This window comes from Leptonychotes weddellii, chromosome 9 (genome assembly GCF_054177405.1).
Source record: "Leptonychotes weddellii isolate Sample4059 chromosome 9, ASM5417740v2, whole genome shotgun sequence".
Classification (NCBI taxonomy): domain Eukaryota; kingdom Metazoa; phylum Chordata; class Mammalia; order Carnivora; family Phocidae; genus Leptonychotes; species Leptonychotes weddellii.
In genome coordinates this window covers 7,001,610-7,027,204 of record NC_138377.1, presented here as the reverse complement: position 1 = coordinate 7,027,204, position 25,595 = coordinate 7,001,610, and the positions used below count along the sequence as shown (strand labels likewise).

The 25,595-nt window shown below is 39.0% G+C and overlaps 1 protein-coding gene across 6 annotated transcripts in view; it reads left to right on the top strand.

The window, feature by feature from the left end:
* The first annotated feature begins 2,160 nt into the window (after positions 1-2,160).
* PAPOLA (poly(A) polymerase alpha) overlaps positions 2,161-25,595 on the top strand; it is a 59,210-nt gene continuing 35,775 nt past the window's right edge. For all 6 annotated transcript variants that reach the window (XM_081829981.1, XM_081829979.1, XM_081829977.1 and 3 more), the window contains exons 1-6: positions 2,161-2,384; positions 18,269-18,442; positions 18,845-18,911; positions 22,440-22,521; positions 24,282-24,391; positions 24,840-24,893. In XM_081829981.1, coding sequence (XP_081686107.1) covers positions 2,377-2,384; positions 18,269-18,442; positions 18,845-18,911; positions 22,440-22,521; positions 24,282-24,391; positions 24,840-24,893 — 495 coding nt within the window. In that variant the 5' untranslated portion in view covers positions 2,161-2,376. The remainder of the gene's footprint in view (positions 2,385-18,268; positions 18,443-18,844; positions 18,912-22,439; positions 22,522-24,281; positions 24,392-24,839; positions 24,894-25,595) is intronic.

Below are 25,595 nucleotides of genomic sequence, written 5' to 3'. Positions count from 1 at the left end.
CAGAGTGTTACATTAGCTGCAGGTATATAACATAGAGATTTGACATCAGGACATTTCTATCCTTATTTTTTTTAAAGCTTTTATTTATCTATTTGAGAGACTGAGACAGAGAGAGCAACAGAGAGCATGAGTGGGGAGAAGAGGGAGAAGTACGCTCCCCACTGAGCAGGGAGCTTGATGCGGGACTTGATTCCAGGACCCTGGACCCTGGGATCACAACCTCAGCTGAAGGCAGACACCCAACTGAGCCACCCAGGCACCCTATAAGGACATTTCTAAAGTCACCTTGGGAAGTCTACTTTGATTCTGACAAGTATACTTCCTTCTGTCTTCAGAAAGTAATATGGCATCTAGCACATTCTAGGTACTAAATAAATATTCGTTAATTGTGCTATCTAGCTGCCTCATTCTAGAGAAGGCTAAAACAAAATCGGTGTGGAGCACCTGGAGACTGAAAGCACAGAGGTTTCATGACCATGTATCCTTCACTGCCTTTTGAGATGCCAGGCAGAGGACAGCCATGAGCTGAAGAAGTTCCCATTCTTTAATTTATAACATACATCATCAGTGCCTAGCTTTATGAGCAAATTTTAAGACCACAGCCTTAATGTATTTTATTGATTTCTCTGGATCTCAGATTTTCAAACTTTTAAGGGCAGGCCTGCTACTGGGCCCCCAACCAAAACCACCTTGATGACAAGAGGGTAAGGGAACAAGTAGAAGATCTGAGAATCAAGGACAAGTCTGTCTCCCAATCAGGGCTGTTCAACAGAAATGAGGGCAATGCATATAATTTAAAATTTTCTAGTGGCCACATTTTAAAAGGAGACTGATGAAATTAACTTTAATGAATTTTTTTATATATCCAAAATACTATTTCAGCATATAACGAATATCAAACGCATCAGTTAGGTATCTCATTGTTTTGTTTCTACTGACATCTCTGAAATCTGTATTTTGCACTTACAGTACATCTTAAATGGACTAGCCTCATTTCAAGTGTGCTCAAAAGTCACATGACATATGGCTATCGTACTGGACAATGCAGGTTTAGGCCCTGTGCTTCTCCCACTGAGCCTTTAGTTCTAGACCGCTTGTCCTACTAGATGTTCTGTGCAAACAGGTAAGTCCTTTGCCAAATTTCCTGAGGCTATACAAGTCCATATTAATCTACTTAAATAATTTAGAACTTTATCCTTGCCGTATTTATTTCCTTCCCGCCCCTCCATAAACCTTCTGTGTGACACTTTAGAATGCGTTCTAATTAACAGAGGGAAGGAATGAATTATCAGAGTCGGGCTCAAGCACGAAGACTCCAGCTTTTGCTGGCGGTGGGGAGTACACTCCTAGGTCCCGCCCCAGGGATAGATCAGGGCTGCAAAACACAGTCTTTGCTAAAATCCCAATGGTTACTGCCATCGATCGTTCTACGTAAGTGCAGCTTTACCAGGAAGTTCCAGGGCACCACCTGCTAGTAAAATCAGCTCGTGTTCCAGAACTCGCTGTCATCACAGTGCTGCCCCGCAAATCTATTCATTCAACCATCACTTCTTGAGCGCCTGCGTACACCCTTTGGTGGACAAGTCAGCCGAAAGCCCAAGAGGGGGAACCTCAGTCTAACAGGGGAGGAGGAGTCCCAACAACCAGCCCGTGCTAAGCACTCCTGCATCAACCAACCCATACAGTAGTCGACACGACCCCAGGGAGCAGGTCTTACTCTCACTTCGCAGAACAGCAGGAAGAGGCCGAGTAACTTCTGGCCACCGAAGGCACCGACCAGAGCGGCCGCGTCCTAAGCCCCGCGTCGGGCGGCACACCCGGCACGCATGGGCGCCTCGGTCCCCGCCGAGCGCCGCCCGGACGCCGTTCAAGGGGAAGTGCGGCCGCCGCAACCTCGGGCGGCGAGAGCGGCGGCGCATTGTGAGGTGCCGCGTGGTGCTCACCGGCGACAGGAGCGTCCCCGCTCGAGGAACAGCCAGCCGCCCGGAGCCTCTCGCACCTTTCCTAGCCGACACCTGACACCCACCGCGGAAGCGCGACGGCTTTGGGGCGGAAATTGCCGGACCGCCGGCCGCCTCAAGAACTACCATTCCCGTGAGGCTGCGCGGGCCGGGCGGCCTTTGCGCAGGCGCGCGCACGGCGTGCGTGGCGGCGTCAGCAGTTCTAGAACGTTGCTGTGGTAGCGCTCGGGCGCCATGTTAGGACGAAGGGGAAGGAGGAGAAGCGCTTAAAGCGGCGGGAGCGGTGCGGGAGTGGGGTTGGACCCAGGGCTGAGGCAGGCCCCCCCCTCCCTCCCGCCTCAGTGGATCATGCCCAGGGCGGCAGCGGCGGCGGTTGCGGGGGGGAAGTGACTGGGCGGTGCCGGCGCAGGAGACGATGCCGTTGTAAGTGATTTGTATTCTGTTTTCTCTCGCACGCCGGCGGGGCCTTGGGGGCGTCGGGGGAGGGGGGGAGGGGGTGGCGCGAGAGCCGGGCCCTCGCCCCGTGGGGGAGGCAGGCGGGAACGGGGCTCTTCCTGTTTCCTCACCCGCTCGCCGCCGCACTTCCCCTTGTGCTCGGTTCCCGCTTCCCCCCACCCCTTCCTGGCTCCGCGGCCGTCGGGCCGGGGGCCTCCCCTTCCGGAACGGCCAGGGGAACCTGAACCTTAGTGCTCCCGTTTCTCCGCCCCGTCCGGAAAAAAAAAAAAAAAAGAGAAAAAACAATGCCCGGCGGCGGGGAAGGAAGGCCCCGCTGGTTGCGGGGTCTGCACACAGCGTTCAGGTTCACTCTCGGCGTTTCCCCGGATCATTTCGATGCTTCTCTTCCTGGTCTACCTCTGCTGCGTTCCTCTCTCCCTCCCGTTCCAAGCTGCCCAAATCGTGCGGCAGAGTTAACCCACTTCCACCTCTGAGCTTGCACGAGCACCAGCTAAAAGCCCAGTTTTGAGCGTCGAGCCCCGCTTCCTCGCTTGAACCAGTCCTCCCCAGGCTTCCCACCGTCAGCAAAGGGACACTTGCCAGGGTGTCCTTCGCAACGCGTTGTGTTAGGTATTGCTCTGTCTGTTCTGTTTTGATACGATAGTCGGATGCATTCTGCTTCCTTCTGCCTCCATCTCCAGTGGTACTTTTAATTTTTCTGATTATAGACTTAAAGCTAGTCCATTCTTGCCTTCTTCCCTAGGTCTGCGTCTTATACTTTCTTTCTCTTGTAGCGTTTTTAAAAAGTTTTTCTATTCTGTCTGTTCCAAAGAATGAGATGTAATCTGAGAACTCATTGTTGGGATCGAAAGTAGATTACAGCTTTTTTTTCTGCGTGTATCCAGCAGTGTAGAGGCCTAAATAGTGAGACTGCATTTCTTCCATTTTTTTGAACATTCTAGTGTAATAGTGCTCCTTTGAGACGGGGGACCGAATTTTCTTCTTTGAAGGCCCCAAACGAACTATGTAATTATTGACACTGGGAGTTTTACTTAGGTGCAAAATAAAGGTTTTGTGATTTCTAGACACCTAATACAGCACCTCAGGTTTATCTTTTTTTTTTTTTTTTAAGTAAAGACAGTTTCTTTTTCGCAAATACTACTGATTACAGTTACCTATGTGTATGTGTGTGTGTCTCTTTACAGGTGAGGCTCTAACTTTGACACAGGCTTTAAGATACCTATTGCTTTTTACACAGTATTTTTGAAAAAAATTTCATGCTCCTCCTCACCCACTTCTGTCATTTTTAAGAGACCTATCAGCAAATTTCTGTAAATGAGAATATTTCCTAGTTTTAATTAAATATGCAGACCTACAATCTTAGAATCTGCAAGATCCCTGTTAATTGATTTATTCATCCTTTTATGAAATGGTAGAGACACTAGAAGCATTGATTTTTGGGGCATTTTTCAGTTCAGCAGCAATTAAATGTTTTAGTGATGCCATGTGACTTCTTTGTGTTAGCTCACATATTGTTGCTGTGCTTGAAAAGCAACTTTGTGATAATCATGTCAGTATTAAAATTTGATCAGTGATAGGAAATGAACAATCTAAGAGGTTTTAATTAGAAATAACATAATTGTATCTTTTTGTCTAGAAAATAAAAATACTTTTATACCTACTTTTTCCCAGCCTTCTTTGAGGAAGGGAGGTGTACATTTTCTTTAAAGACCTGAGAGCATAAATTTTCTTGGAAGTTCAAATATATAAAATGGAAGACAGAGTTTTGGATAATTGGCTTTCCAGTGTGTTTTTTGAACTGTGAACAATATGCCCAGTTTTTCATTATATCCCTCTCATTTTTAACCCTAAGTGTACTATATTTTAAGTCAACAACAAAAAGACCAGACTGCCTAGTTAAATAGGCCTATTTCCTCATTGATTGGCTTTCTTTTTGTTTTTCATATTCTGGTGTCACAATTGCCTTTCATTTTGTTTCTTTGAAGTTTTGAATTGTGATTCCCAGGCTTATCGTGCTTGATTTCCACTTGCACTTTAGTATGCTGTCCTGTTAAATTTGGGTGGGTGGGATTGTGGCATAGGCCGTAGTTGAGCTGTCAGAATGGGTTAAATCAAAATAGGTTATTGAAGTTTAAGTCATTACAACATTGTGAACAAGTGTTCATATTTTGTCTAAAACTCATGTAATATATGTATAATTTTGAAAGGCTGGTATGATTTAAGAGCCATGGTGATCAAGCTTCCAAAAATATGGGTAGTTTTTAGGATCCATTAATACAGGGTTTCTCTGGTAGGTACTGTTGACATTTAGGGTCAGATAATTCTTTGAAGGGGGCTGCTCGTGTGTTGTAAGGTGTTTAACAGCATCCTTGGCCTTTACCTACTAGATTTCAGGAGCCCCACCCCCCATCTCTCCAGTAGTGACAAAATGTCTCCAGATGTTGCCAGATGTAACCTGGCAAGATTCTCCTTGTTGAGAATCACTGCACTGATAGAGTATAACGCGTTTCTGGGAACTGTGTTCTGCTTTCTGCCCTACTCTGTGCTGGACAGATCCATTATTTGCATCTGCTCAGTTCTGGCTATCACAAGTGTAATGAAAAGATTTTGAGGAGAGTAACCATCATTAGTGACCTAGTGTTCATACCACATTCATAGAATGTTGTTAAAAGTTACTGGAAGAGATATTTAGCAAGACTTGGGGGAGACAGTAGCTTTTCTCCCAAATATTTGGGGCTGTCAGAAAAAAAAAAAGTTTCATGAAGTCATTCATAGCAGGTAGAACTGGGGCCTCTTGGTGGGTTGTAATGGGTACCAGATCACATTGTGATCTGTGGAACCCCTGGGATCTCTAAGGAGTACATAAAATTCAAACTATTTCATAATAGTGCTGAAATGTTATTTCTTTTTTACTCTGTGGACATTTGCATGATGGTGTGAAATCAGTAGTGGATAATGCTGTTCTTGCCTTAGGAAAAATTGAGGCAGAGGCACCATATTTTACGAGTAGTCATATATTTCTTCATCACAAGCATAACACACAGTTTAAAAAGTTCTTGATGAAACAGTAAAACACATTAATTTTAATAAATCCTGACTCTCGAATTTATGTCTTACATAAGCCATGATAAAGTGGGAAGTACACATAAAGTGGTATACTAAAAAGTAGCATGGTTGTTTTGAGAAAAGCACATGTCTGATTGATTTGTGAGCTAAACTAGTGTTTTTCTCGTAGAGCTCTTTTATCTGAAAAAACAAATGATGAACCGTGGGTATTGACACTTGGACCATTATTTTCCTGAAAATGAAGTGAGCCTGTCTCTTTTTTTTTTTTAAAGATTTTATTTATTTATTTGAGACAGAGAGAATGAGAAAGAGAGAGCACATGAGAGGGGGGAGGGTCAGAGGCAGAAGCAGGCTCCCTGCCGAGCAGGGAGCCCGATGCGGGACTCAATCCAGGGACTCCAGGATCATGACCTGAGCCGAAGGCAGTCGCTTAACCAACTGAGCCACCCAGGCGCCCGTGAGCCTGTCTCTTTAAGGAAAACAGCTGACAGCATTGGTGGCCAAATGATAAATTTGAAGATAAAAACTAGAATTTTGGAAGGCTTGTTTCTGTCATTGTAAGCTTGACAGCTTCCTAGTAGTTAAAAAATGTTTCTGATAAGATTGGTAGTGATATTAATGATACCATTTTTTAAAAAAAATACATTTTGTAATGTGTCAACGTTTGGAAGATAAGCTTAATTTTGATGTAATAAAAATCATACATCGGTAAAAGGTACATTCAAAGTGCAGTGTTGATCAGTGGATTTTTTTTTAAGATTTTATTTTTAAGTAATCTGTACACCCAACATGGGGCTCGAACCCATAACCCTGAGATCAAGAGTCACAGGCTCCACCTGCAAAGCGCCCCTAGACCAATGGATTTTAATGCAGCAGTATAAGGGGTTTATTGATGTGGTTTCAGCTTTGATACTGTAACTAATCTTTAATAAAACACTTGTGGAGTTTTGGTGTAGTATAGAAGAATATCCACAATTATTTGAAAAGGCTATTGAAATACTCTTCCAGTTAGGATGGTGTGATGCCAGGTTTTCTTCATATGTGTCTACCAGAACAACTTGTCAAAGGGATTGAATGCAGAAGCAGATAGAGGAATACAGCGGTCTTTGATAAAGCCATAATTAAAAAGATTTGCAAAAATGTAAAACAGTGAGATTAGTGTCACTAAATTTTTTGTTTTGGAGAACAGTTTTAAAAAATTATTTATGTTAGGGGCACCTGGGTGGCTCAGTCGTTGAGCGTCTGCCTTCAGCTCAGGTCATGATCCCTGAGTCCTGGGATCAAGCCCCACATCGGGCTCCCTGCTCCGCGGGAAGCCTGCTTCTCCCTCTCCCACTCCCCCTGCTTGTGTTCCCTCTCTCGCTGTGTCTCTCTGTCAAATAAATAAAATCTTTAAAAAAAAAAAATTATTTATGTTAACATGTAATAGATTTCTTGTTACTCAAATACATAAACATTTAAAAATTTATCCCAGTTATAATTCCAATGCAGTAAATATTGGCAGATATAATCCATATAAGCAAAAGATCTTTGGGTTCCTCAATAAAGCTTAAGAGTTGTAAAAGGAGTCTGTGACCAAAAAGTTTGAAAACTTGAGAATTGCCGCCTTACAGGAACAGCTGACTGCTGCCCCAAGCTGCTATTTCCAGTGGTGGCAGCATTTCTGGGTGGTTTTTGGACAGTCTGGATGGATGGACACACAGACACACACGTGGTTTAAAGATTTTTGTTGTTGTCCATGCAAAACAATGCATTGGGTAATCTTTAGGGAAGATAACTTCTAACAGAGCTATTTTGGTTTTCAGATTTTAGGATTTAGAGATTTTGTTTGTTTTTTTTTAGATTTTATTTATTTATTAGAGAGCGAGCGAGAGAGAAACAGCATGAGAGAGGAGAGGGTCAGAGGGAGAAGCAGGCTCCCCGCTGAGCCGGGAGCCCGATGTGGGACTCGATCCCAGGATGCTGGGATCATGACCTGAGCCGAAGGCAGTCGCTTAACCAACTGAGCCACCCAGGCGCCCAGGATTTAGAGATTTTGTAATGAATTGCTTGCTGCTAAAAAAAAATGTTGGCTGTGGTTTTGGAATGTGGTGTATTACCTTAAGTCTGTTCTCAGTTCATGCTTTTTGATGGAGAAGTTAGGAGATAAGGTATTGGAATTGAATAAATTTATGAGCCAATTCAGTTCCTATTTCCTAGTCACCCCCATCTCCTACCTTGCTCCTCCCAGGTGAAAGCCTTCGGCCGGAATAAAGCCATTTGGATTCTTAGTATTTCCCATTTTGGTGGGGTGGGAGGCATGTTTTTTTGTTCTGTATGTTTATTGTTCTGATTATTCAGCAGCTTTTAAATAATTGCACATTCTCAATTTATGATATACAAAACAGCAGCATTGCAGGAGGTATTAGTTCCCTTTAAAATTGGTTAACTTGAGGGGCGCCTGGGTGGTTCAGTCTGTTAAGCATCTGCCTTCAGCTCAGGTCATGATCCTGGGATCCTGGGGTCCTGGGGTAGGGCCCTGCATTGGGCTCCCTGCTAAGCGGGGAGTCTGCTTCTCCCTCTGCTGTTCCCCCTACTTGTGCTCTCTCTCCCCCCCTCTCCCCCTGTCAAATAAATAAATAAATAAAAATAAAGTTGGTTAAATTGAGGCTTGAAGTACTCACTTGTCCAGGGTCTAAGGGTGCTTAAGTTGTAGATTGGGGGTTAATTCAACTGTGGGTTCCATGTTGCCTTCTCATTCTAGTACTATACCATCTCCTGTGGACTTTGTTGGGAACTATGTTTGATCTGCTCAGTTGGAGTCTGTTTAAATGTCTTAAGTAGAATTAATTTTGAAGATCATATTTCTTGTGTGTAGAATATTTGAATCTCAAGGTTTTTTTTTTTTTTTACTGGTGACATGTATTATATACGTATAGTATATGTAAAGTGTAATGTACTACAGAACCTAAGATCTTAGAATGTATTTTTAGCTTTATTTATTTAAAACCACGACAGGTTTACCACTCTGTACTCTCATTTTGTGACCACTGCCTTCTGTGGAATGTGTGATTTTTTAATTTTTGGGTTGTTGGTCTGCAGAATTATATAACAACTCAATGGTGGAAATTAAAGATTTGGGAAAGGAAAAAATGTAGGGATTTTGCTAGGTATCTTTATTTTCTACCTCTTCTGTCACAGAATTGTCTTTCAAATTTGTGTCCCCTCTGTGTTTTGTCCAGAAACCAGCTTTTCTTGCATTTTATGATGGCTTTTATAGTTTTGGGGTTCTTAAAGAATAGTGTTCCTGTCGTTTTAGTCATCAGAAACATCTTGCATTTCCTGAAGTTAATGTGTTATGATACTATGATAACATATTTTTGACTATTCTTTTCTAATACATCTTTATACTTTTTCAGATTCTCTATTTTATTTACATTTTCTTTCTTTTTTTTCAAATGAAAGTATTTATTTTTGGGGCGCCTGGGTGGCTCAGTTGGTTAAGCAACTGCCTTCGGCTCAGGTCATGATCCTGGAGTCCCAGGATCGAGTCCCGCACCGGGCTCCCTGCTCGGCAGGGAGTCTGCTTCTCCCTCTGACCCTCCCTCCTCTCATGCTCTTTCTCTCTATCTCATTCTCTCTCTCAAATAAATAAATAAAATCTTAAAAAAAAAAAGTATTTATTTTTATAAATGTTTTCTCCAGCCAGTTTATCTCAAATTGCACTTTAAGAAACAGAAAAAAAAAAAAAAAAGGAAAAATCTATATTTAATCTTGTGAAAAGTTAAGAGAATAACCAGTAGCTTCCATTTTTGTTTTAGGTTGTTATTACCATTAAATTATATTCTTTTTATAAAAATATGTTTTAAAACCCCCCCCCCACATAAACAAGCCACAAACTACCAACATAGAAATGCAAACACAGCCAACACGGACACCTCAGGTGACACAGGAACGGGGTTCCTGGGGGGTCAACAGTGAAGGACAGTAGGCACTGAAAGGAAAACAGTGCCTCAAACATGGTCGATCTCCATTTTTAGCACAGGATAACCTCCCATCCCATGGTACACATTTCACACGATCGAAAAGCAACACCCGACTTTACTTGATTAAAACCGGGGCGTGTGGGGGGGGGACGGACAATGTTTATGGGGACAACAACTTACAGACAGTGCGGGGAAGGGTGGCCGTTTCCAAGTCTGCCGCAGAAGGCATGACGACAGCTGCCAAACCTTTAGCTCGTCCAGGTACCAAGAATTTACACGAACAGTTAACGTGTGTCCCTCTGTGTTCAACGTGCTCCAGTGATGGTCAGTTTGGGCACTCCTCCCGAGCCGCATGCAGGAATGGTTGGTTTCCAGATTCAATGAAACGGCCAGCCGCTTTTCAAGTTGTACTTGGCAAACTGATGGATGAGTACTGTGGTCTGGCTCGTTTTTTACTTCTAGCCCTTTGGGAGAAAGAGGGCAAGGGGGCAGTTGGAAGTGCCCTTAGGAAGGAAGGAAGAATCACTTGGTCATTTTTATAACTGAGTAACAAGTACCCTTCCTGTGCATAATCAGCCTTGCATATCCAAAGTTTGGCCTTGGAATTCATCATAATTTGGTCCCCTTGAGCATAAATTATTACTGGGCCCTCTGCTGCTGCCTACTAAATACTGGCTGATAGACCTGGAATACATATTTTAAGAATATAGCGAGGTTATAAATATGTTTGGTACCACTTACACAGAACACATGGCTGGTGAATTAGTGATTCTTTGTATAACTTCTTAGTGATCAAATACATTCTCTTGTTATAGCCTGGACTAAGCTACCAGTAAAATTAAAACATCCTATGTTAAACTTCTTGTGAAAGAGATTATATTTCTGTTAAGAATTAATACTGAATGCACATTCAGACCATTACTCCTTTTCTGTCTGGTGTTCTTTCTTTCCTGCTTAATCCCAATGGGCACATTATGTTTAAGGTAAAGACCTCTTTACAGCAAATTATATTGTGGTGAATTGTTACATTAAATATGTTTTTGTGCTTTATCTGATTGCTTCCAAAGAAGACTATCAGGCAAGTTAAGCTTTCAGTTTTAACTTGAGTAAAACTAGGAAGAAATGATAAAGTGTTTTCAGTTGGCTGGTAGCTATGAATTTTGACTCTGTTGATAGCGTTAGGCCACAACATATTCCATATGCCCAATATGTATGATTCATCAATAGTATGAGCTTTATTTAAATTGGGATGCAAAGTCATTAAACATGAACTGTTTGGGAAAACACCATCGGTGATTTGTTGTCCTTTCCTTTTCTGTGTTCGTCATCTTCATCAATAGTATGAGCTTTGTTTAAATTGGGATGCAAAGTCATTAAACATGAACTGTTTGGGAAAACACCATCGGTGATTTGTTGTCCTTTCCTTTTCTGTGTTCGTCATCTTCCTAGACTGCCCTCCCTCCCAACCCCCCATCAAAATCATTTGGAGTACATACCTCCTTAATGATTTTCTTTGGCATAGCCTTGATTCTTTGTTTCTCTAGTATTTATTTTAAGCATTTACTTTGCACTTGTTTTTTAAGGATCTGAATCCCAGACCAAATCTGAGATTGTCACTGAGAGCAGAGACTATCTTAGTATTCCTGATTTTAGTGTTGGCTTTCATACATATTTAGGAGTTCAGTAAATTTCAGCCTAATAAATGCTATACTGTCTGGCAAAATTAAGTTAAATGAGAAAAAGGTACTTTTAGAAAAACTGGATTGATGAATTTTGATAACCTTGAATGCCTTAGCAGTTTTCTGGAGCAATAAATAAAGCATGGTTTGCGACTATTTCTTTTCTTTCTTTTTTTTTTTTTTAAGATTTTATTTATTTATTTAACAGAGAGAGAGACAGCGAGAGAGGGAACACAAGCCAGGGAGTGGAGAGGGAGAAGCAGGCTTCCTGCTGAACAGGGAGCCCAATGCGGGGCTTGATCCCAGGACCCTGGGATCATGACCTGAGCCGAAGGCAGACGCTTAAAGACTGAGCCACCCAGGCACTCCATGGTTTACTACTATTTCTAATTGCAGTATTGCGTGGAAAAAAATCCATTTTTTAAAGTCTTGTTTATTTCACTTTAAGATAATGTGCTTTGATTAGCATAAACTGATTTTTAAAATCTATTATTTTAAAAAAATTTTTAAATCTTCATTAAATCTAATAATCAAAATGTTAATTATTGTTTTAAATTGAACATTTATTTGGTATCCCTTGCTGCCAGGGAGTAATTTTAGGGCATGATTTTGGCCTCCTTACTATCACTAACCTAATTTAATGGTGAATAAATAGTAGAATTAGATGATGTTCACCTTTAGTATGACATCATTAATATTTAATTAAAAATAATTTAACAATTTGAAACAAACCTTTAAAAGTACAAAGTGAAAATTGTGTTTTTATGTATCTGTAGACATAAAAATAAATAATTTTTAAGTATATAAAACTATGTATTGTGGAAGATGTATAAAGGCACTTCAGCATAGAGGTTAGAAGCCTGGGTTCTTATCCTGGCCCAGTGAATTTAGATAAGCTGTTGTTTCTCTACTTTATTCATCTGTAATATGGAGACAGTTAATAGAGTTGTTAGGAACAATTGGGAATATTGTAAAGTGCTTGACATGCTACCTGGAATATGTTGAGGTTTCAGTAAATACTATTATCATAATTATATTCCACAGCTCTTTTCAGCTGGTATATTATGGGCATCTTTCTATGCTACTACATGTAATAATCCCCTGATTTTTATATGGCATAGTGTTATGTTGTGAGAATGTACTGTGTGTGATTAACCAGTCCTATATTATATTGGATATTTAGGATAAATATGGATATTTAGGTGGTTTCCAGTTAGTACATTGTATACAGTGCTCCAGTGAACAACCTTGGACATCTTTTTGTATTATTCCTATGAGAAGGGTCAAATTCTAGAACCTGTGGAGTCACAGAGGTATTTACGAATACCAAGCATGTCCCCCAACTGCCCATAGGGGATAACCCTGGGATAGGTACTGCTCATTTCAAGTTTATTGTTGCTGTACAGGATTTTGGGCCCATATTTGACCTGTCTTATTGTACCCCTGTCCCACAAGTGGCTGGAAATTTGGATTTTTGTGTTATATTTCATATATTGAAACTGTGTTGTGAATTAAAAAGAACATGTCTCCCAACTTCAGGGCCTTTGGTTTGAGTCCTGTGTCCTAGTATTTCTGTAAGATAGATTGCTAGAGGTGAAGTTGTTGAACATAAACTTTTAAAATTGATACATGCATTTTTATTTTAATGAGTATTGCCAGATTGCTTTTTAAAATTATGTTCATTTCCATTGTGATGGATAAGAGTGCTCATTTTCTTACACCATTACCAATACTGTAGGCTTATAATAGATATTTCATTTTTACCAGATGTATATCAACTTTGTTTTTCTGCAGTCTGACAGGAAAATAGTTGTCCTAATTTGCTTACCTGATGTGCAGTGGAACTTTTTTTTAGTTGATTTAAGAACTCTATGCATTGAGACTATTAATCTTTTGGGATAGGTTGCATGTATTTTCCTCACTTATTATTTGTTTTAACTTTGCTTATGATGTATTTTTGTTATATAAAAGCTGGAATATTTTTATGTAGGTAAATTTTTCTGTATGGCTTTTGAGTTTTGTGTGTCTTAAATATGGTTTTGAAAATAGTGTTTTTAATATTTTGAAATATTTCTAATTCAATATTTTGAAATACTGTGGCATCTGGAATTTAGATTTTACAGTGGTTAGCCAAACCCATTTGAGTGTTCTGTACTTTCCTCAGTGATTTGAAATGGTTATTAGTATAATTTATCCAAAGATTGATCATATTTTGACTGGATATGTGGCCACTAAACAACAGTTAACATATCATGGGAACTTATACTATACTATTTGAGTTAGCTTTATAATTACTGTGCCAGAGTGGTTCTCGATATTTCAGAGTATACTTACTAAGTTAGATGCCTAAACTTTTGAAATATAGAGCTGAAATCAGCAACCTGCATACACTAATTTCACAAAAATGTGCTATTCTAAGTACCTAAATATTTATCCTAATTAGGGTCATGTTATGCACAGCCTAACATTGGGAAAGGATGGACTTTTGAGTATTGGATTAAAACTTTATTATTTATTATTATTTTTTTAAGATTTTATTTATTTCTTTGATAGAGAGAGACAGTGAGAGAGGGAACACAAGCAGGGAGAGCTGGATGGTCACCAGTTTCACTGTGATCATGAGATGAAAATAAACTGCTCAGGAAAAGCACAAGTGTTCTTCATAGTAAAAACCTGAAATTTTAATAAATTACAAATACGGTAGCTCTGTATCTAGTCTGTTTTTTCTTTGTTTTATGTAATTATAGAATTTTATTTTTAAAATAGAATAATGTCTGAAGAAAACTAAATGCTGGTAAAAAATGTCTCTAGAAAGTGATAGAGGACGCCTGGGTGGCTCAGTCGGTTAAGTGTCTGCCTTCTGCTCAGGTCATGATCCCAGCGTCCTGGGATTGAGTCCCACAGCAGGGAGCCCACTTCTCCCTCTCTCCCTCTGCTTGTGCTCTCTCTGTCAAATAAAATCTTTAAAAAAAAATGTGATAGATACGGGCAGACGTTTAATGTGTTCGAGAATGGAAGAACTCTGCATTCTTGGGATTGATAGCTATCTGGTGTATTGTTCCAGGAGAGGGTCTATAAAGCAGAATCCTTTAAATTACTCAGTATTGGAATGTGTATTTTTGTTTTGTTAGAACAGCAAATAAAGATCCTTAAATTGGGGCGCCTGGGTGGCTCAGTTGGTTAAGCGACTGCCTTTGGCTCAGGTCATGATCCTGGAGTCCCTGGATCGAGTCCCACATCGGGTTCCTTGCTCGGCGGGGAGTCTGCTTCTCCCTCTGACCCTCCTCCCTCTCCTGCTCTCTGTCTCTCATTCTCTCTGTCTCAAATAAATAAATAAAATCTTAAAAAAAATAAAATAAAAAAAAAGATCCTTAAATTGTTTTTATCACTTTACTTGATTTCTGATATTAAAATTGAATGGAAAACTTGACTTTCTCTGTTTAAAGTACAGTCATGGTTAGCGTTTCTACTTGGGACATTTTGGACATTGAAAGCATATGGCAGCCTGGAATTTCTAGTCAGCTATTTAAGCTAAGATTAAGCCATTTTTATTGGAGGCACAGGTATCTTGTAACTTTCAGAACATGTATTTCTTTCCTCTTAACTTGGTTTTGATTGATTTTTTTTTAAAGGATTTTTTCATTTATTTATTTAACAGAGACACAGCGAGAGAGGGAATACGGGGGAGTGGGAGAGGGAGAAGCAGGCTTCCCGCCGAGCAGGGAGCCCCATGTGGGACTTGATCCAGGATCCTGGGATCATGACCTGAGCCGAAGGCAGACACTTAACGACTACGACTGAGCCACCCAGGCGCCCCATGATGTTTGTTTTTTTATATGTGTTCTTGAATTAGTATATGTTCTTTTTTTTTTTTTTAAGATTTTATTTATTTATTTGAGAGAGCATGAGAGCGAGATTGAGAGAACGAGTCGGGGGAGAGGCAGAGGGAGAAGCAGACTGCCCGCTGATCAGGGAGTCCGAAGCGGGACGATCCCAGGACCCTAGGACCATGACCTAAGCCGAAGGCAGCCGCTTAACCGACTGAGCCACCCAGGCGCCCGAATTAGTATATGTTCTGTATGTGTACTTGAGTTAAATGTATGTTCTGTATGTATACATGTGTAGACATATGCTGTAGATGTTTTTTCCTGAATTAGATGGGACAAATAAGTGATTTTATTTTAGATGATGTGACGATATTTTGAATAAAGTGAATAAAAAGCTGTAATTTGCATCTGATTTGTTTCCCCATCAAAATGTTAATGTGGAAACTCATAGAAATCAACATATTTTTCAAATTAGGGTGAACAGACTTGGTGTGAATTTGGAAATATGAATTGGTATCCTAATATTCTGGTGATATTTTTTGAAGTAGACAGGGCCTTTCCAAGCATTGTTTTTTGTGTGACAGTGAAAAACCTGAATATTTGAGAAAGAAAAAAATGGGAAAGATAAGTGAGCCTTAACCTCACAGAGAGTGAGTACTCATATTTTGTTGATGATCCAACTAAACTGGTAATGGATTTAACCTCTTCAGAAAGGAATGAATGCAGAGAAACATATTACTTGCTCAAAACAAAAAAACAATCCACTAGAGTGGATTTTACCTGAAATTATTACCTGAAGTTATGAAAACATGAATTCAGTTCACACTTGACTTGAAATCTCACCTTGCTTGAACCAAGACTAACTGGAATGAACTTGCACTTGTTTTCATTTCTGGCTGTACTCATGTTAAAATCATTTATTAAGGTATTCATAATCCTGTCGTAGTCATGAAGGGTTCTAGTGGACTTGGAGAAACTCATATTGAAGCAGTGAAAAATACGGAGAATATAATCACTTAGTGTGCTGTTTTCATTTAATATCTAATTTATCTGAAATCAGAGTATGTGTGGTGTGAAGGGGTTCTCAAATGGTTAGGCAGTTTTCAGGGCTACCTTTTTTTTTTTTTTAAGATTTTATTTATTGGGGCGCCTGGGTGGCTCCGTTGTTGAGCGACTGCCTTCGGCTCAGGTCAAGATCCCAGGGTCCTGGGATCGAGCTCCACATCAGGCTCCCTGCTCGCCGGAAAGCCTGCTTCTCCCTGTCCCACTCCCCCTGCTTGTGTTCCTGCTCTCGCTATCTCTCTCTCTGTCAAATAAATAAATAAAATCTTTAAAAAAAAAAAAAGATTTTATTTATTTGAGAGAGAGAGCACAAGCAGGGGGAGTGGCAGGGAGAGGGAGAAGCAGGTTCCCCACTGAGCAGGGAGCCTGATGCCATGCGGGGCTCTGCCATGCGGGGCTGATCCCAGGACCCTGGGATCATGACCTGAGCCGAAGGCAGACGCTTAACCGACTGAGCCACCCAGGCGGCCCTAGGGCTGCATTTTTGATGTCACTTTTATGGAACCTGATGATAACTGTTTATTGACAAAAAGATGTTCTAACGAAGACATCATGAATGCATTTACACTTAGGTTAATTTGTATATTTTAATCATAGAAGATGCTACATAAATGTGAAAAATAGAACATTAATGGAAGATATTTAGTCTGAGACAGTGCTTTGTGTTCATGTGGATCCCCAGCTCTGGGAATTAACATAGCCTTTGTATAGCTTTGCAGTTTAGTTACAGGAGTAGGAAGAAGGATCTGACATGAATTAATTGCTGAAACAGATAATATACCTGACATTTATTTACTAACCTGGATTAAAATTGAGAGAGTGCATAACTGGACCAGGAAACATTGACTAGAGAATATACAGACCATTGGCTAACTTAGAAACAAGCAGTATGGCTTTCCTGGCATTCTTAGTTCTATGTTGATAATAGAAGACAAAATATCGAACACTGTCCAGCAGTCACTGTATAAACCAGAATCCAGTGGATAGGTTTTAAATGCATAATGGGACTTCCCTGCATAGGATTCTTGGATTTGGCATGTTATTGCTTAAGTAGATTATTGAACTTCAATTTTTTTTTTCCTCTTCAGTGTAAAAAAAAATACATACTTGGAAAGAAAAGTAGGTGTGTGTGTGTAAAACAAACACTTCAATTTTTTAAGGAACAGATTTGGGACAAATAAATAGGTTCTTAGCCCATTCTTCATTTTTTATGGTATTTGACTTGTTAGTTTTTATATAATAATTGTGCTGCTTCTCTTTAGAGGTCTTGTCCATTGACTTAAAATTATTTTAACAAAGAGGATGAGAAACATGAATGAGTTTCATCAAAAAAATACTCGAGTCAAATTAATTTCCTCTAAAGCATTTCAAGTATGCCATGCCTTTTTGTATTTAACCAGTTACAGTAAAGTCCTACTGATTGTAAAAATCTGGAATTTCTCTTAAAATGGGGGAGGAAAAACGTTTTAGACTAGCATCACTGTTGAAGTGCGAATCTCCCACCAGAAATGTGTAATAAGCTTAAGTGTGAGACTACAGTGCCCCGCATTCTGCAAGTTATCTTTGTTATTTGCTCTGTATTTTATGAATTTTATTCACTGTGAGTCAGATATTAAGTTCTGTTTGTGGGGAATCTCTTGTATTGGTTAAATAGTGTTTATAGTGTGTTTATCATTGCTTTAGAAATAACAGTATAACAGATTTTGGCTCCTTTTCAAGAAGTAGTTTCTCAGTTCACCATATTCTAAGTTGTGTTTTCTCTACCATTATATTTGATCTGGATTCTTATAGTTTATTTAGATATTTAGGTAATGATAAAGTTAAAATCGTTGGAGTGGGAAGAGTTACAGTTTTCTTTTTGGTCACTTGCTTTTGGTTGGTTACTTTTTGCTGTAAGATGTCTTTTGAAAGGAGTCTTTTTGGATATGGCAGGAAACCAACTGTGTTTAAGATTTATTTATTTCTTTATTTGAGAGAGAGAGAGAGCACATGAAGAGGGGGAGGGTCAGAGGAAGAAGCAGACTCCCCACAGGGAGCTGGATGCAGGATGTGGGGATGTGGGATGCTGGACTTGATCCTGGGACTCCAGGATCATGACCTGAGCTGAAGGCAGTCGCTTAACCAACTGAGCCACCAGGCGCCCCCCAGCTGTGTTTAGAAATGCATTTTACTAAAGCAGTTTTTCTAGTCAAACGATTTGTTTCAAATTGTAGAAATTCTTTGGCAGTAATTTTATCTAATTTTGTTTGTAGTCCAGTTACAACGCAGGGATCACAACAAACACAGCCGCCCCAGAAGCATTATGGCATTACCTCTCCTATCAGCTTAGCAGCCCCCAAGGAGACTGACTGCCTGCTTACACAGAAACTAATTGAGACTCTGAAGCCCTTTGGGGTTTTTGAAGAGGAAGAGGAACTGCAGCGCAGGTGAATATACACATACATATTTTTCTTTTAATAATTTTTTATCAGTGTAATAAACTAATTTTTGAGGCATTATCTACTCAGTCAGAATTATTCCCTGAAATCTGCATTGAACAAGAGCGATGCTTAGAAAAAACTTTTTTTCTACAATGAATTTTAATTCCCTTTTGATTTTTGATGCTTTTGGTTATTACATTACAGAATTGTCAGAAGGGGAATGCTTACTCAGCTAAAGAATGCCTTTCCCAGTGTAACAGTGCCTACATATAGTAAACTACTGTGTACTTACTTTCTGATAACTTAAAAACTGGTTGAAATTTAGGGAACCACCTATTGAGAACTGATTTTCATTTTAATTAGTAATGAAACAACTTGATACTTGATTGATATTTGCTCTATCAACAGGATTTTAATTTTGGGGAAATTAAATAACCTGGTAAAAGAGTGGATACGAGAAATCAGTGAAAGCAAGGTAAGGTGACTTATTTGTATATGAAATAATTTGCCAACTGAACAGCAGCAGTCTTAAGTAAGCTGTTCTTATTAGAGTGGATTTAGAGTCTTTAATGCAAAGTCTGTTTTAGACTATTTGATAACAGAATTTTGTTTCTAGTTATTTTGAAAGCAGGGAAAACAACTGAATTCAGTGATTTTATGAGTACTTTTTTGTTGCAGTATGTATGTATATATGTATTTATTTGTTTAAAGATTTTATTTATTTTTCAACAGAGAGACAGCGAGAGAGGGAATACAAGCAGGGGGAGTGGGAGAGGGAGAAGCAGACTTCCTGCCGAGCAGGGATCCCAATGTGGGACTCGATCCCAGGACTCTGGGATCATGACCTGAGCCGAAGGCAGACGCTTAACGACTGAGCCACCCAGGCGCCCTGTTGCAATATTTAAAGCTGAAACTCAGTAATTACTTACGCTTCACAGAAATAATAGATATTTCCCTGAAGAGGTGCTTTAAAAATGTATATTAAATATTTGAGAATCTTGCTACCTTTTAAGCAATCCTACGACAATGAACAATTTTTAGGTTTTCAGGTACTAGACTCTCAAACTGAGTATCTGTTTAGTTTTTTATAATATTCTCTGAGTTCCTAAACTTTATTCTGAAAAATTGTACATACAGTTGATGAATCTATGACTGGGCTTCTGGTAATGGAAATGTATTCTTAGAGTTGTGTGTGGAATTCATTTGGCCCATTTTTAAAAATTGCATAGGGGCGCCTGGCTGGCTCAGTCTGTAGAGGGTGCAACAATTGATCTTGGGGTTGTAAGTTTGAGCCCCATGTTGGGGGTAGAGATTACTTTGAAAAAATTGCTTAAATAGTGGCAGTTTCCCCAGGACCGTATAAAAGGCATATTTAATTTATAATACAACTGAAAAATTGATGGAAAGAGAACCAAGGATTGAAAACTTGAGAGAGGGGATTAACAAAGAAAGTCTTTTGGTTTTAGTCAAATTTATATTTTCTTAAAATAGCATATATATATTTTAAGCAACTGATTAAAACTTCAGCAATGGGAGTGTTTTAAACGGGGGACCCGGTGTACTGCATGTTTCTCATTGATAGAATTCCTGATATGAATGCGATTTATTTATTTATTTATAAAAATTTATTTTAGAGAGAGGGGGGAAGGGGGTGGTGCAGAGGGAGAGAGAGAATCTCAAGCATACACCTGCGGAGCCTGGATGTGCAGCTTGATTCCAGGACCCTGAGATCACGACCTGAGCCGAAATCAAGAGTCGGACCCTTAACCAACTGTGCCATCCAGGCGCCCCATGAATGAGATTTTAGAAAGAAAGTTCTTTTTGAGCTGAGCAGCAGATGTCCCAAGTTTAAGTATTTTTTACTCATTTATTGAACTTGGGCTTTCCTTAACCTTCTATAGGAAATACAGCCTTGTTTTAATGGCATTTTTTAAATGTTTAAGTTTAAAGCCATAGTCAAGTAGACAAAGACAAAACTTAGATTTACTTAATGTGAAATGTGAGTACTGCCTCATCGTAGTTTTGTTTCAGGTATTTACTTCAGTAAGTTTCTTTAACCAGTAATACTTGATACAGTTCTTCCTGCTGGTTTTACTGAGGGTAAGAAAATGTGTTTGGATGAATGAAAGTAATGCTCATTCCTATTCGGATTTATCAGTGTCCTTTTCTTTATAGCCTAACTGTAAGTAGTAAGTTGATTAGAGAAAGGGACTGAGGTTAGGCTTCATACATTTTGATCTTCTGTGTCTGCCTTTTGTAGAGAGAATTTCTTCTTCAGCTGGTTAGTTTTAAGACTTGATACAGGATTTCTTGATGTTGACACTGTTGATATTTTGGGATCAGATAATTCTTTTTTAGGGTGTTATCCTGTGCATCGTAAGATCTTAAGCAAAACACATCCCTGGCCCTCTTTTACTAGATGCACTGCCCTTGCCCTCTCTCTCTCCAAATTATGACCAAAAATGTCTCCATACATTGCTGTTTGTTCCTGGAGGAGTAGAGTCATCCCTGGTTGAGAAGCAGTGATTAATAGATAGTTCCAATGAATTTATTTATGGTATTTGGGGGGGGGGGAATTATATAAAATTTGAATTTTACTTCAGTTGTCTTGTTTGCTGTCTAATATTCTGAGACTTAAAAAAAAAGATTTTGCAATTTATTTTTCTGTGACCTGAATTAAGGAATCTTAATTTCTGGGTTAAAATTATTAAAATAGCTATAAACATACTAATGTGTAAACGTGTGCTCATATACAGTAGCCATTAATGACATGTGGCTGTTTCTGTTTAAATGATCTAAAATTAAATATCCAGTTCCTCAGCCAAGCTAGCTGTATTTCATTATATATACTTACATATATTTCACACTATAGTGGACAGTTGTTTAGAGTGCACGTATCCAAAAGATTTGTTTTACTAGAAAAGTCCGTAGATCATTGATCTCAGGTAGTTTCGTCCTAACTCCCTTTGTAGGCCTATTCCTGCAACATCTTGCTGACTTAATTTAAATAACCAGGCCAACTTTGCAAGTGAGGTTTTTAGATTTCTAAATGTAGGAAGACAAATGTAATATCATATATCTAGATGGTCCTTTTTGTATAAGTGATGATTAAATGTGCCCTCAAAAAACAAGGGAGTGCCTGAATCTTTACAATTTATTTTTAAGGTTTTTGTAGTATGAAGTAACACTTTCATTTATGTTACTTGGGGGAGGTGAGGAGGAGTGATTGGTGTTTTGGTACTGAATAAGACTTTACTGAGGAATTAGAAAGTGAAGAGAAACATTGACCAGGCACACATTAAAATTGTTTTTTGTTTGGACAGGTATCATCCTTACCACCAGTGGCATTAAGTACTCACCATAGTACTTTACAGTAGTACCAGGGTCAGGAAGATGATTTTTAAATGCTTTCCTTTCTCCTTTTTCTTGGTGTTTCTACTCTAAGAAACTATCAGTAAGTTTTAGTTCTGTTCAAAGTCATCCCGCCAAAGCCTTTTTGAAATCTAAACTATTTTTGTAGCAGTATTGGCCTTAAAGTCACTTTTGATATGGTAAAATTATATCTAATGTACTGTGGAATATTCAGTATACTCATTGAATGTAATTTTTTAAGCAATCAGAATATGTGTTTTTGTTATAGTCTAACATTCATGATATGTGCAGCATATTGGTCATGAATAAAATCTGCTTCTAACATTACTCCTATGGAATCACATACTCTCCTGTACGATAGTCCTCTTTTATAGCAGTTTCCAGAAATGTGGCAAAATTCTAAAATGGTGTGGGTCACTAAAGAACGTTCACTAAAAGTTGGAAATTGCTTTTATTTCAAAATTGGTTGATATATGAAGGCCTGGTATTTGGTAGAGCTTACAGAGTTTGTTTACCCTCCATAAATTTGCACTGAATTCTTATTTTTTTTTAAATTATTGTATAGTGCTATTTGAAATAATCTCTTTTGTTCTCCACTGATAGAATATCCATTTCTTGTTTGTTTAAACAGAATCTTCCACAATCTGTAATTGAAAATGTTGGAGGAAAAATTTTTACATTTGGATCTTACAGATTAGGAGTACATACAAAAGGTAAATACTGTTTTAATTATCTTGAGAAGGAATACTCTTTTTAGTTCTTAAAAATCATAACGACCCATTCATCGCAGTTACTTGCATAGCATACAGCTTAGTGAGTTTGTGTGGAAGATAGAATACTTCAAGGAGCCTAAAGTTGGTTAAGAAGATAAAAAAGATGTCTTCTAAACCTGCACTGACCAATATGGTATTAAGTAAATTAGAAAAGGCAGTTCTGTGCAGCATAGGGAATATAGTCAGTAGTATGTTAACGACCTTGTATACTGCACTTAGAGTGGTGAGCAGAACATAGTGTATAGACTTGTGGAATCACTGTGTTGTAACCTGAGGCTAATACAACATTGTATGTCAACTGTACTTCAGCTTAAGAGGTAAGTCAGTGCCTCAATAGAAGTAGTCGCATTTTTATATCAGTAACATGGCGGCTAGTGGTTACTGTGCAGCAAAGTGCAGAGAGAGAACTTTTTTCCCCGGTGGAGAGCTCTTTCGGACAGTGCTGCTGTCTGTATCATTTCCTCTACCTGAAGAATATCAAGTCAGGAAATCAGAACAAAAATGAATGCAAGCCTCTTAAAAAGACCTGTGGATTTTCTTTTCCTCGTGCTTTTTTTAATAGTTGTAAAATACAGTTGAGCAAAAACCAAACCACAACAGTGTATCTGCAGCCATTGGTGATTACTGTCAGTATTTTCTTGCTTTGTACTTATCTTATGCAAATAAATACACAGTGAAAATGTTACCACGGCAGAGAACATTTATTGGACTTTTTTTTGCTGGGCACTGAGCTAATAATAAGCTTTTGGTCTTCATTATCTCATTTATTCCTCAGTTCTCTTATTCTCATGTAACAAATAGAAGTCTGAGACTTACCGAGACAGTAGGCTTGAACAGTTTCTCCCAGCCATCTCTTGGCAGAACTAGGATTCTTCAGCCATTAACCACTGACTTCCTTGTTAAAAAGTATCTGCCAGGATAGTGTTCTGTTTGTTCTGGCATTCTTCCTCCTCTGCATCTCCCACTGCTCTGTGCCAGTAGTAGTTAGTGCATTTGCTTTTGATGTGTCCTGTGCACTGTATGCTCTTCTCCCTTTTGCGTATATGCTAAATATACAACCTTCAGAGTAGTGCCTTAGCTATTGAGTCTTCTAGGGAAATGACTGTGTTGACCTGATTCCACATTGATCTCTCCCTTTTATGATCCCAGTTATTGATTGAAGTCATTTTTGTTGTGTTCCCCCTATGCACTCAAGGCTGGCCTCCTATCAAGCACTAAATTAGTAACAAATATCTTACCATGGTGTGCCTCTTTGGATTCTTGCCAGTGGTCCTTTTTGGAGTTTATTCTGTAGGTCCCATTTAGGGGCCAGATAGACACCTGTAAGCACTACCACATAATGTGTGGGGAAAAAAACCACTTTTTTGGTTTTGGCTATGACAATGACATCAAAATGTTGGGTATATTCTTGAATAGTTCCCTCTCTTTAACATAAAAGTCCTATCTGAGTCACCTTTCTCTGACTCCCAGGTCACCTGGGCCACTACAAATAGAGGATGCTGCAGGAAAAAAATATCCCGTCAATTAGTATCATGTTTTTCCTATCCTGACCAGTAATGTTTTTTAAGGGGAAGGGCACATTTTTAGAGGCTCGCTAGTATAATGTTAACAGATTCTCAACATCAAGTACTGCCATGATAAGATGCAAAATAATTTTCTTGTAATAGTAATTAGTGGTTGATGGGCTTAATTTTTTTTAGGTGCCGATATTGATGCGTTGTGTGTTGCACCAAGACATGTTGATCGAAGTGACTTTTTCACCTCATTCTATGATAAGTTGAAATTACAGGAAGAAGTAAAAGATTTAAGAGTGCGTAAATGTTTGGGGTGAAAGGGGAGGAGTTTATAAAAATTAGTGAAATTGAGCAAATTTTATGGTCTAGCCGTCATTTATTGAACTCTTGCAATTTGCCAGACCCTTTCAAGGGCTTAACATGTATGCTTGCATTTTATTCTTAACAAGCCTAAAATAAATTTCATCTCATGTTCAGAGTAGGAAATAAGGCAAAAAGAATAAATATTAAGCAGTGTGGCCACGATTACATCTGAGTGGCAGAAATCAAGGATTTGAACCTAGGTTTATCTGATTCAAGAGCCTGGTGTCTTAAAGCTAGTTGTTAAGAACCTAGTCTGTGTCAGGCGTTATGCTAAATTATGTTTAAACAATTTCAAATGTCTCATTCACTTAAAAGTACTAAAACTAGTATAGGTCTGATCTGTAGTTTGAGAGACACTGAACTTACTTAATTTTCTTACAGGCTGTTGAAGAGGCATTTGTACCAGTTATCAAACTGTGTTTTGATGGGATAGAGGTAAGATATAATTCAAATAGACGACAGTTCTTGCTCTGTGTAATGTTGATTGATGTAGGTTAAAAAGTTATTTTAATTGGTAAGTTGATGTGATATTAACAATTAAGTTTTTTTAATAGAAGTGTATCTGTTCTTTGTAGAATATCAGTTCTAGTCTTTTTATTTTTTTAATTTTATTTTTTTAGAGGGAGTAGGAAGGGAGAAAGAGAATCCTAAACAGGCTCCACGCTGGGCTCAGTCTCATGACCCAGAGATCACGATCTGGGCTGAAATCAGGAGTTAGATGCTTAGCTGACTGAGCCACCTGGGCACCCCAGTTTTAGTGTTGTGTGTGTGGGTTTTGTTTTGTTTTTTTTTTTTTTTAAAGAAATTTATTTATTTTAGTGAGAGAGATGTACTGGGGGAAGGGCAGAGGGAGAGGGAGACAATCTCAGACAGACTGTTAGCTGAGCACGGAGCCCAATGTGGGGCTCCATCTCAGGATTCTGAGATTAAGAGTCTGATGTGCAACCGACTGAGCCACCCACGTGCTCCTTCGTCTTTTTTCAAAGAGCCTCATGAAATTAAGAGCTAAAATATAGACAGAAATAATTAAACATTGACTATGAAATGCTGTTACAAAACTGTTTACTCAGTAGGTTTTCCATTTGCAAATATATATACTTTTAGTCTTATTAAGGTAATAACAATATTTTTTGCACA